General features: G+C 36.8%; 1 protein-coding gene across 6 annotated transcripts in view; it reads right to left on the reverse strand.

The window, feature by feature from the left end:
• CWC22 (CWC22 spliceosome associated protein homolog) overlaps positions 1–12,660 on the reverse strand; it is a 57,187-nt gene that overhangs the window by 36,648 nt on the left and 7,879 nt on the right. For 3 of the 6 annotated variants that reach the window (XM_023622139.2, XM_070241373.1, XM_070241374.1), the window contains exons 2-3: positions 3,514–3,651; positions 2,274–2,334 (exon numbers count right to left, since the gene is read on the reverse strand). In XM_023622139.2, coding sequence (XP_023477907.1) covers positions 2,274–2,318 — 45 coding nt within the window. In that variant the 5' untranslated portion in view covers positions 2,319–2,334; positions 3,514–3,651. The remainder of the gene's footprint in view (positions 1–2,273; positions 2,335–3,513; positions 3,652–12,660) is intronic. The other 3 variants (XM_001501115.6, XM_014732563.3, XM_070241375.1) reach the window with 1 other exon arrangement.

The following is a 12,660-nucleotide window of genomic DNA, read 5'->3' on the forward strand; positions in this document are numbered from 1 at the left end:
AAATGCAAATATATTTAAGAAGCCAAAATATTTATCACTATAAATTTTTTATACCACTGGTCAACATTCATATTGACAAACTTTTTTTTAAGAATTAAAATAATTTTAATTAACATAACTATAAGAAAGGAAAAACAGTTTTTTAAAGTACCTTCATCTTGAAATCTAAGAAAAAGCAAATCAAATAATGAGTAACTTGTTTGGCATACTTACATGCTTGCTTCCTTAATGGGAAAAAGATACATTTAAAAACAGAAAATTATACTGTATAGAAATGTAAACAAGCTCCAATTTACTCTTATTTTATGACTATCTAATTAACAGCAGTTTGAGTCTAATATTATCACAAGCAAACTGCCAAAGTCTCATTAACTACTGAAGTTTTCTAATAGCATACACAAACTAGACTAATTTACGTAGGTGAATAAGCATGTGATCAAATTTATAACTTACAGTAGCCATGGTTTGGCTGTTATTTTACAATGAATGCAATCATCTTAAAATCCCTTTTCTAATGTGTGTAAGAAAGTTTAAAAAGTTATTTCACTTAGCAATACAACGAAGTAGAATTAGTCAATATGTATGATACAGGTTTCCGTGAAACTTGACATCAAGATCCGAAGCCAAATATGAAACACAAGAGTCGCTCAACTCATGACGACATAAACCGAGTATTTACTGCTCATTTATTATAAGACAAAGCCCCTCCTGTGTAGACACTCTGGAGGATACAAAACATAGGACAAACTTTTAAGGAACTTACGATCTTGCGGGAGAGAGACGGTTATAAAGATTTCCACAATTAAACATATGAGATTAGATGAGAGGGAAAAGGAGGAGGAGGAGGAGAGAGAGAACAATAAAACTGCACCGTCTACTTTTACTTTCACAATGCATGGCAATTATTTTGATTACATTAGAGGGAAGGCCTCAATTCTGTGCTAATGATTTTAACACATCTCACTAACATCTGTTGTGATCAAGAGGGAGAAACCAAAAATACTGAAGTTGTGAATCAGGATTTCATAAATATGGTCAAGTTAGCAAACGACTGGCACACACAGGAAGTGCTAATAGGAAATCTTGAGTAGGGAACAGTCGCTGTGGTACAGAGTACTGAGGGATGACATTGGGTAACATGGGACTTGAATTGGGCTTGGTGGATGAGTAAGATTTCACTACGTGAAAAATCATTTTGAGGTGTGATCCAAATAATAATAAGTTGACTTTCCCTATTTCCTTTATTATAGAGTTTAGATTATAAATCAAAGCAGTAGTTGGGACTAACAGATTATCAAAATTATCTTTAAAAATTCTCTAAATTGCTCATTAAGCAAAACAAATATGGTACACCATGCAGTCACCAGTAGTCTCCAACAATGCAGAGAGAGCTGTATGAGGAGGTGAGTGGAACAGGGATCTGGAGTCCAGAGGCTCTGGGTATCATTAGGCTCAGAGAACAAGTGTTAAAGAGCAAGGGAGAGAAAAGGCTGGAAGAGGTGGGGAGCTTGCTTCTAGCTAGCTAAGGAAGCCACAGTAAGGCTCAATGAGAAAACAAGGGATCCTCAACTGAAGCCTCTTAAGCCTAACAGATGCATCCTCAGAACATCAAGGGAAGCGCTGGGCTTCACTTGAGGTCAGAATGGGCCCAACCCCCCAGCGAGTGGACCTGCTTGTGGCTAACAGGATGGAGAGAGGGAAGTGGACTAAACTGAGAACTGGCTGGGAGGGCTGAACCACTAAGCACGAAGGGCATGTTGACTGAAGACAGCCACTCTCAGGCTGGGAGGATGTCATGGAGGACTCATCGGGACTAAATGAGGGAAAGGTGGAGAGGCACAGTCTAAGAGGAGCAGGAAGAGGATTCTGAAAAATAGTAAACACTTTTCCCTCTGTGTGAAAGGTATCAGTCTACATCTGAGCCCTCTTGTCTAATGTGGCTCAGTCAAGAGCCAATTCCACACGTCTCCTTTTCTTTACGTCCCCAGGTGCTAACACAGTCTGCCAACTACTGGGCCCACAATTTAGCTGTTTAAGTGCCACTGGACCAATGAGTGTAAGTCCCAAAGAGGCAGACTGCAGTATATTGTTCAGATGGGCTAGCTTCGGAGACAGTGAGCCCCCTGCCAAAGGAGATATGCAAGCACAGGCTGGATGTCTACCCAGCAGGGTGGCTGGAGAGTGTCTTCTCAAACTCAACAGAATTTAGAAAAGATGGCAGCAGAGCCTGCCTCAGTCTGTAAGTCTATCGGTTCAGTTTATTAAGCACTTACCACACACGAGGCCTTGTAACTGATGCCTGCTGTTAAGGAGCTCATAGTCTACTGGTTCTCTCTAAAGAAAGAGGTTTAGGGATACAGAGCTGGTGAAAGAGAGGAAGAGAGAAGTGCCTCGATTTATAATTAAATAAAAATATACCTTCCCCTTTACTGACTCGGGGACCCAGGAAATGATGTGCCTGCTTATAGGTCCGTGCAGTTGAAAGAAAAGGAACCGGAATGGTTTGCTCTCCCACTAAGTCCACTCGTACGCAGAGGAACAGTTTTGAAAGTACGTGGAGTGCCTGGTTCCTGTTACTGCTCTGCCCTCATCTCCTACTCTTCTGACTTTCCCATAACCTGCTCCAGCCACACTAGACTCTGCCTCTGCACTCACTGTTCTCTCTGCCTGGCACATTCTTCCCCTAGACATCTGCATAGCTAACTTCCTCACATCCTTCAAGTCTCTGCTCAAATGGCTACCTTTTCAATGGGCCCTCTCTATTAAAAATTGCAACCCCTAATGCTACTGATCAACCTTACCCTATTTCTTTTCTCTACAGCACAAGTCTAGCACTTAACACTCTAACACACTATATAATTTACTTATGTATTATGATTTATTTTCTGTCTCCCACTGCTACAATGAAAACTCCATGAGAGCAAGGATTTCTGTTTTGTTGACTGTTTTATCCAAAGTGCTCAGAGCAGTTACTAGGACATAGTAACCATTCAGTGAGTATTAATTGAAGAAATGAACGTATAATGTCTAAAGTAAAGAACAGCACAGAATAAAGAGCTCATTTATGCATATGAAACACGCAACAAAAGGCTCACTTGTAGACAGACCTGCAAGAACTGTGACCAACTGAGGAAGGAAATACCTGTCTCCTATTTTATGCTTACTCAGGAAAGCATGTTCTTTAAGAATGGCAGATTTCCTGCCCTGTTATTTATTTTTCTTTTGCATGTGCTCACTCACATGCACTTTCTTGATTCACGCATGCACTGATGCATGTGTGTGCACACACATATATATGTGTATAACATACACATCTCTATGTTCTCTCAACTGCCCTCTTACACACTATTAATCTCATCTGATCAAGCATCTACATTTGAAATTGTGTAAGTTAGATGTGTGTACACACTATTGTCTGGTTCGAATGCCCTAATTATACACATGCATTCTTGTTTAAAGGACAGCTAATTGACTACAAATTTATGTTCTTTATTATAAGTTTCAAACACTTACTTTTATCTGTGCCACACTACTTTTCATCTTCTATTGCCAGTTGATCCAATAAATCAGACTCCTTAAGCTGGTCCAAATAACAAGTACCAAATGGTATGAATTCCTTGATAGCTTATTTTTTCTGTCTGCAAATGTCACCTATAAAATATACCAAAGAAAGCTTTGTTAACACTGATAAAATGTATGTGAAATAACATATTATTTCCACATATTGAACATCTGACCACCTCATTTTTCTTAATCAATAGGCACAAATACTATCAATAATTAAATAAAAATTCAGTAAATCCTTAGATAGTTCCACATAATGATGTATAAAGAACATATATTAGTAGAAAAGACTCTGAACAAGAAAGCAAATAATAACAAGGGCTCATTAAGCACCATAAAGTATTTTATTCTGATGACTTAGAGGAACAAAAGTTAATTTAGTTACTCATGCCACATAACTATTGAAATCATTCTCAGTGAGGGAGACCTACACCTGTATCATAAAATAGTATTGTGACATTATAAAGAACAAGTGAACAGAGGAAAAATTACATAAGAGAAATTCTATATAAACTGAGTATAAAATATCCAATGTTTCTATATAAACTAAGAATGAAATATCCAATATTCTTGTAATAGTAATCACTCAGAAACAGACATACTCTGCATGAAAATACAAGGTACTAAACTGAAATAATCAGGTCTTAACATGATCTATCAAAGACACAAGGCTCAGATATATGCATGTACAAGAACTAAGTATTTGGCTCAGAATAAACCTAGTCATCAATACTAAACGCTGAAATAACATGTCTTTCAATATCTATCTATTAAGTGAATTTTTGAAAAATGCTGAATTGATAGTATGTTCACATGAAACTGCCATTCGAGTATTTTACTGGAATTACATATCTAAATGGTTCACGGTTTATGGGGATTGCATATCTAAATGGTTTATGGTATGGTGTTAGGATAAAAAAATTACAAAAATAAAATAGAAGATAAAAAAATTAAAAGAGGTAGAGAATATAGAGAAAGAACTGTGCTCAGCACTAAAATAATTGAATACAACTAGGAAGAAGTTTTAATTTGAATGTCAGAAAGAACGTTACAGATTATCTGGTGCCATTTCTTCTTTTTAAAGATAAGAATACCAGATGCTGGTCCCATGGCAGAGTGGTTAAGTTTGTGAGCTCTGCTTTGGCAGCCCAGGGTTTCCCTGGTTTGGATCCTGGGTGCAGACACAGCACCACTCATCAAGCCATGTTGAGGCAGCGTCCCCCACAGCAGAGCCAGAAGGACCTACAACTAGAATATACAACTATGTACTAGGGGGTCTTGGGGAGAAGAAGAAGATAAAAAATGAAGACTGGCAAGAGATGTTAGCTCAGATGCCAATCTTAAAAAAAAAAAAAAAAAAAAAAAGAGAAGAATACCGAAGGTCAGGTAAGTCACTTTGATGTCCTAAACTATAATACCAGTTGGTGGTAGACCTATAACTAGAAACCTAGCCTAAAGACACTGAATTAAGTATTCTTTTCACTAGACCACACACCAAATAATTAACACTATAAAGTGATGTAGAGCTGCTATCATTTAATGCAGATTGGGATGCACACAAATCACTAAGTCAAGAAAAGTTTCTATTAGAATAGCTAGCATGGTGTCAAGGTCAGTAAAAGCAACATATACAAGATTCCTTACAAACTTATCAATCTATAAAATATAACTGCAACCTAAAACAACCCACAACTTATGTATTTGTAGCTGCAGTAAAATAGACTAACCTGCCTCTGGGGGAGTCCCAGAGGGAAGAAAGCCAGAGAAGGGGAGCCCCAAATGCTGAGTACAAACTCTCCCAAATCTGACCACCTCTGACCCAACACACGTACAAAACAGAGTCCCGCTAAGGATCAAAGAACTGAACTGAGATGTGAGCAGCTGCCCAAGAGACAGAATTTGCAATTTAAGTCCAATTAAGTTAATTGCCTAAGAAGTCACCACTCCTCAGAGGAATGTAACAGAATCCGAAGTCCTAAATAATAGTAAGAACGTCCAGGACACAATTAAAATAACTCAACTTAGCAGAAAACTAACTGGCCCAATCTTAAGAAAAAAGACAATCAAAGGAAACCAACACTAAGATGACCCAGATGTTGGAATTAGGGTTTTAAAGTATATTCATACAAGGTTTTTAAAACATATTCAAAAGTGCGAATGAAAACATACTTGCAAGGAATAAAAACATAGGAAATTTCAGCCAAACACACACACACACACACACACACACAATCCCCCCAAAACAAAAAGACAATAAAATAGAATCAAACAAATTATAACTGAAAAATATATGAAGTGAAAAATTCACTGGATAGACTTAAGAGCAAAATGGAGATAACGGCAAGTGAGTGAGCTTGAAGTAAGATTGATAGAAATTATCCAATCTAAAGAACAAAGAGACAAAAGTTTCAATGAACAGTATCAGGGACATGTGGAAAAATATCAAATGGTCTAATATATATATATAATTAAAGTCCAAGAAAGAAAGAGAGAATGGGATAGAAAAAACATTTCAAGAAATAACAGCCAAATTTTCCCCAAATTTGGTGAAAGTATAAATTTACAGATTTATGAAGCACAGAGAATCCCAGGCAGAATAAATATAAAGAAAACCACGCTTACACACATAGTCATATACAGTAATCAGTAGTCAAACTGCTGAAAACCAAAGATAAAGAGAAAATCCTGAGAGTAGCAGGGAAAAAACCAATGCACTAATATAGGAAAATAACAATTCAAATTGCTGCTGACTTCTCATCAGGAACTAAGGAGACCAGAAGACAGTGGAACAATCTTTAAAGTGCTAAAAGATGAAAGACCGTTAACCTAGAGTTCCAGCAAAAAGAATCTTAAGAATGAAGTCAAAATAAATATATTTACTGATTAAACAAACAAACAAGAAACTAAGAGAACATATCAGCCGCAGACCTGCACTACAAGAAATGCTAAAGGAAGTTCCCCAGGCTGAAGGGAAACGATACCAGATGGAAATCTGGATTTTCAGAAAGCAATGAGGAACAGTGAATGAAAATGGTAACTTTCTTGGGAAACATAAAAAACTACTTTTTATTTTATCTGAAATACATAGGTTTGTTTAAAGCAAAAATTGTAACATCTTGAGGGAATACAGTGTATGCAGAAGGAATATATATGATAAGCATAGAATATAGGATGAGTGACCAAAACGAACCTACATTAGGCAAGGCTTCTAAATTTTTTATGAGGTCGTACAATATCAACTCTAAAAAGCCTGTGAAGAATTAAAGATATACATTGTGTTCTCTAGAGCAATGACTAAAAAAAATGTAAAAAAATATAGCTAAAAAGTCTATAGATAAATTTAAATGGAATTTACAAAATATTTAAATAATTTAAAAAGGCAGGAAAGAAGAAACAGAGGAACAAAAAACAGAGGGGACAAATAGAAAACAAATAAGATGGCAAACCTAAATCTAACTCTGTTAAGTATATCAAACATTAATGAACAAACACCTCTGATTGAAAACAGAAGCTACTCCTCCCTCAGCTCGGGTCATACAACTCTGAAGGCACAACCTTGTCTTGGCTGGATTTCGGGTCCCACTTGCCTCCTCAGCAAGATGACTCTGACATAACAAATTACACGACCCTTTTCAAAAGTTCTGTTTTAATGGCTCTAAATATACAGAGCCACAAAACTCAGAACTTTACTCAACTAACTATTGCTCAGAGGTAATGGTATTTTATAAATCACTATTAGCACAATCATTATATCATTTCCAATATATCTTTATCACTTTTATCACCCGATATTATTTATACTACACGCATTCAAGAACAAATAATATTTACTGCACTTCTATTGCTTTGCCAGGCATCTTTCTAGGCACTGGGTGGACAGCAATGAACAACCCCTAACAAAATCCCCTGCCCACATGGAGCTTAGATTCTAGTTATAAAAGGTTACTTTACGATGCTAAGCAAAACACTAAGCCACTCAAGCAGTGGCTAGCTGGGCTTTTTTTGCACATGCCAATTTCAGAGCACTACTTAATAGCGTAAAACTGGATCCCTAAGTCACTATGTTAAAAATAATCTGAATTATGAAAACTTGCCTGATAGGAGAATTACTTGTACATATATCGGGGCCCACCTGACTGACTACATCAGGAGACGTGTGTGGGGTGGGGGAAATGCCTAGGATTGCTGGTTTTATGAAAGCATCCCCAAGCTAATTCCAATATCCAGCTCTTCCCCAGGTCTTCTCAGCTTTCCAATTCTAGATGAGAAATCTTGGTTCTGAATTTGTCTTAAAACATGAGCCACTCAGGTAAAGTACAGAGACTCCACAGTCCATCTACTTAATAGTGAAGAACTTAGTCATAAATTATTTGGAAAGGGACATAAAAATTCCAAATGTATTAATACTTAGTAACTCACTGGTAAGAACCACATACACACATGTACAAGACTATCAGTATCAGTCCTTTTTAAATCTGAGAAATTCTGGGTGCAGTTTATAAGGAGCAAATTCTCACTTGTAATGCACCGACTGCACAGCACAGGTTCTTTGGTGTTTAAGACATATGCCATGCTAATTAAAATAATACTACTGCAACATGATCACAAACACAAATGTAAGCGCAGAAATGGACTGTCCAGATGACAAAATATGTTCATAAAATGCTTTCATTATCTTTAAAGTGAATATAAAACATGAAAAATTGAGAGAGGGAAAGAAGAGGAAAAAACCTACATTAACAGAGACTTCAGCCTTCCTAGGTAAACTAGATACAAATTTGATAACAATAAATGTATCAATGATTATATACCTTTCAAGTTAAAAGGACTTTGATATACAAAGATTTTAATAACTTCCAATAAAAAATTTTCTGCCTATACGTTTATTAATTGGTGAGATCTGAAACATACTTGATGGAAAATTACAAGCCTAGAGAAATGTTAATGCCGTTACTATCCATAATTTGTTCTTACTCCCAGGATAATCAGTGACTAAGTCCTTACAAACTGACACTGTATTACACCTCAACAGAGGATTCCACTCTCCTCTATTCTAATAATGTTATTAGATAAAGTAATCAGAGTCACTTACTGTCCACAGGAGTTTGTGCTTCTTATATTCGCTAAAGACCCCTTCTATAAACTAACATGAGGAATTGAATCATCGAGAAGGAACATCAAAAGAATCCGAGTAAAGACTCTAGCTAGTATTCTTTACTATCTACAGGGAATAAGCTGATGGATACTGCTGCTATCACCACCACCACACATCACCTGTGACTGATTTCTGGGACTTTTTTGGTCCAGGAGCAGAAAACACTGAAGACTATTTCTGACCAAGACCATCAGAACAAGGCCCTCCTTCCCCCGATGCTAGAAGCCACTGATTGTTATGCACTTCTTTGCATATTTTTGTTCTTGATCCTCTTGTTTATTTTTTCCTGTCTCTGCTGGTTGACGCTTCTAAATCAGCACTGTACAGAACTTTCTGCATTGATGGAAAAGTTCATGTTCTGTATTGTCAGTAGCCACTAAACCAATACAAGAGTCACCGGCCATAGGTGGCTATAGAGCACTTCAAATGTGCATAGTGGAACTGAGAAAATTAATCTTATTTCATTTTAATGAAGTTTACATTTAAACACAAATAGCTACATGGGGCTAGTGGTTACCTCATTGGACAACACAATTCTAAATGTAGTCACTCGGGCCTTTTTGTCACGGTACTCCCATGACTCTTGTCGTTGACAGTCTCTGGATATGGTACTAATTAATTCTTCAGATACGAGCAAAGTAAAATAACTCATATCCAAATTAATGGAAAAAGTCATTTAGTTATTTTCTGTGGAAGACTCAGATTATGGGAAATAAGGGAAAATATAATAATCCTCATCCTATGTTGTAATCACCAGTGTGTAATCTCCAGGGTCTTAACGCTGCTATGCAGCTGCCATGATACCAAATGATCATTTAACATAAACAAGAGAACTTGGCACTAGAGATACTATTACCATCACAAACTCGACAGACAATCACGACTTACTGAAGAAGAGAGCAGCTACAGACTGTCATACCTCCTGAAGATAATCTATCCTTCAGCTTAGGCTGAGTAACCAGAAGGAGTACTAATAAAATGAAAAAATGGCCCTGACGGCAGCTATGAAGGGAGAATTAACAACTGAAACAGAAACCACAACTTCTAAAATGGATTCCATAATTTGCAAAACAGAAAAATCATGCCAGTCTAAGTCATGATGTATGTTATGGACTACCTGAGGTCAAATTCTTATTTCCAGTTAGTTCAGATCCATCTGTTTCAAAGTAAGATCACAAAATGACGTCTGCATGGACTCATGTATTCTAAAGATATGACCATTTACTGTTCCTGCAACTCTCTAGTTTACAAATTCTGCCCAGTCTACCTCTAGTCTCACAAACTCTCACAAATCTAGAGTCTCACAAACTCTCTAAGCACTCTTCCTTAACCCCCCTTTTTAGAATACCCCACGATCCCCTACAGTATGCTTTCTCTCTTGCTGCAGCAAATTAATAAACTTAACTTTCACTACAAATTAGCTGTGTTACTAGTAATTTTTTCATTGGTGGGCTTTAAAACACAAGACAAACGAACCAGTTTCCCCAACAATTCAATGGCATGGGAACAAAAAAAAAAAAAAAAAAAAGAGGACAGTTGTTATAGAATAACAGACTTAACAAGTGTAATGTGTGGACCTTCTTTATATCCTGAGTCGAACAATCTGCCCAACTCTAATAGGGGATGTGTTTATATAGTAGAACCTATGTGAAGTTGAATTCAACACTAATTCAATTGACTAACATCCTGTACCCAGCCTTCCTTCTAGAAGGAAGTAGGCTGAAGTTCTTATCTCTGCATGAGGGGCAAAATAATGGAAGAGAACACTTTCTAATCCAGTAAGATTGTGAACTTGCTGACAATTATCATATTCACAGTATGGTTTTCTGGTAGAAGAATCAGAACAGGGTTGGACTTGGACTCTCGGAATTACTTAAATCCTTATAGATACATATTTTCTACCCAAGAGAACTTATCTTACTATGTACTTGAAATAAGATTCATTATAAAATCACCTGTTACCTAAATAGTGTGCCCAAGTTGATAATGAAGGAGATATTATAAACTCTGATGCCAGTAATATACAAACTTTTTAAAAGCATTTTCTGGGGCTGGCCCCGTGGCCAAGTGGTTAGGTTTGCACACTCCGCTTCGGCAGCACAGAGTTTCACCAGTTTGGATCCTGGACACAGACCTAGCACCGCTCATCAAGCCATGCTGAGGCAGCGTCCCACATAGCACAACCAGAAGGACCTACAACTAGAATATACAACTATGTACTGGGTGGCTTTGGGGAGAAGAAGAAGGAAAAAAAATAAAGAAGATTGGCAATAGATGTTAGCTCAGATGCCAATCTTTTTAAAACAACAAAAAAGCATTTTCCTCAACTATATAACGTATTCCACTGAGACAAGTCATTTTAAAATAAGAGAACGAGTGTCCCAAAGCTGATGCGCAACGGTGAATACAGGCTCACCATCACTGTTCAAAACAGTCAATGGGAGGACTGTCAATGCATACAGTTACTCTGCAACAAACTAATTTACCATCTACACCTATAGATTCTACAGCACATTGTAACGATGTTCCTGAGCTACCTAGAGAAAAACTAACGACACTTCCTGTTTTAGAAGTCAGAAATGTGTAGTTTAGAATAAGATAACAATAACAACAATAAATGATAAATTATTGTAGTCACAAAGACACTATACCAGGCACTTCATTTATTTATTCTCATTCAATACTCATAATTACCCTATTTGGGTGATTTTTAAGGCTGACTTTTCAATGGGAGAACTAAGGTACAAAGAGTTAAAGCACTGTGTCCAAGTAAATTACTGCTAGTAAACGGCAGAGCCAAAATTCAAAAGGTTTACCTGATGCCAAAACTATCTGATATGGCATCCCAATGAAAATGCCAACATTTACTAATGATGCCAAAGTGGTAAATTATAAAACTGATGCCAAAATGGTAAATTATAAAAGGTAAACAGATAGTCTCTACTACCCCTCAAAAGTTCCTATCCTAAACTGATCCATTCTTCCAAAGATCCAGATAGCAAAGGTTTTGATGTTAATATAATGAGGCCCTACTTCTTTTTAAACGTGCCTAACAACAATTTTAAGGATCCCTTTATTTAATCAGCATACCTAGAATGCACTGCGACCAGCTACAACAGGAGCAAACAAATCACCTGACTCTACTGTGCAAGATTTAGCATTTTCCTTAGCTATCCCTCCTGAGTCTTAAACCTGGTTTCTCCTCTCAACCTACCTACCAACCTACACACACACACACACACACACACACACACACACGAACACACAAAGCAATTTTTAGTGTATTTTATTTCAAATTACCTTACTTTTAAATTTAATGAGTTTTCTTTCTGATCAGTGTCATCTTTCCTTTTTCTACCCTTCAACCATCATCACCAAATAATTTTCTGGCAATCAAGTACAATCTGTTACATTCCAAGTGCCAAAATGTAAGTGTGAAATTGACAATATCATAAAGTAGATTGCTGCTGCAGTTCTAAAAAAAATGCACAAGGTGCTATCATCGTCCAGATTTATACAGAATATGCCTGTAGGGAAATTCTGAGAGTTCAACATGTGCATGCTTGACACTTAGACTAATTGGAAATTCCTGCAATGAGAGCAATTTATCTAGAGTTTATAGCTCTCGCTGCTCTTCTTAGCATCACTATGTGGATTTTATGATGAATTATTAAATTTCTCTCTCCTTGTCACAAGTAAGCAGCTCAGCAAAACCGCACCTGCTCTCCCGAGCAAGGAGAATATTTTATAATAAAGAGATGTAGTTTAAAAATGATGATTTTCCATCAGTTTCAGAAAGCATCAGAAAACAATATATTTAACAAAATTTGAAAGAAGCACTTTAGACTGTTAACTGGAAACTATGAAATTGTAAATTCTGCAATTATCTCAAAAATTCATAAAATGAGAAAATATTCAACTAACGGCTGACATATACTGCT

This window comes from Equus caballus, chromosome 18 (genome assembly GCF_041296265.1).
Source record: "Equus caballus isolate H_3958 breed thoroughbred chromosome 18, TB-T2T, whole genome shotgun sequence".
In the NCBI taxonomy this organism is placed as follows: Eukaryota; Metazoa; Chordata; class Mammalia; order Perissodactyla; family Equidae; genus Equus; species Equus caballus.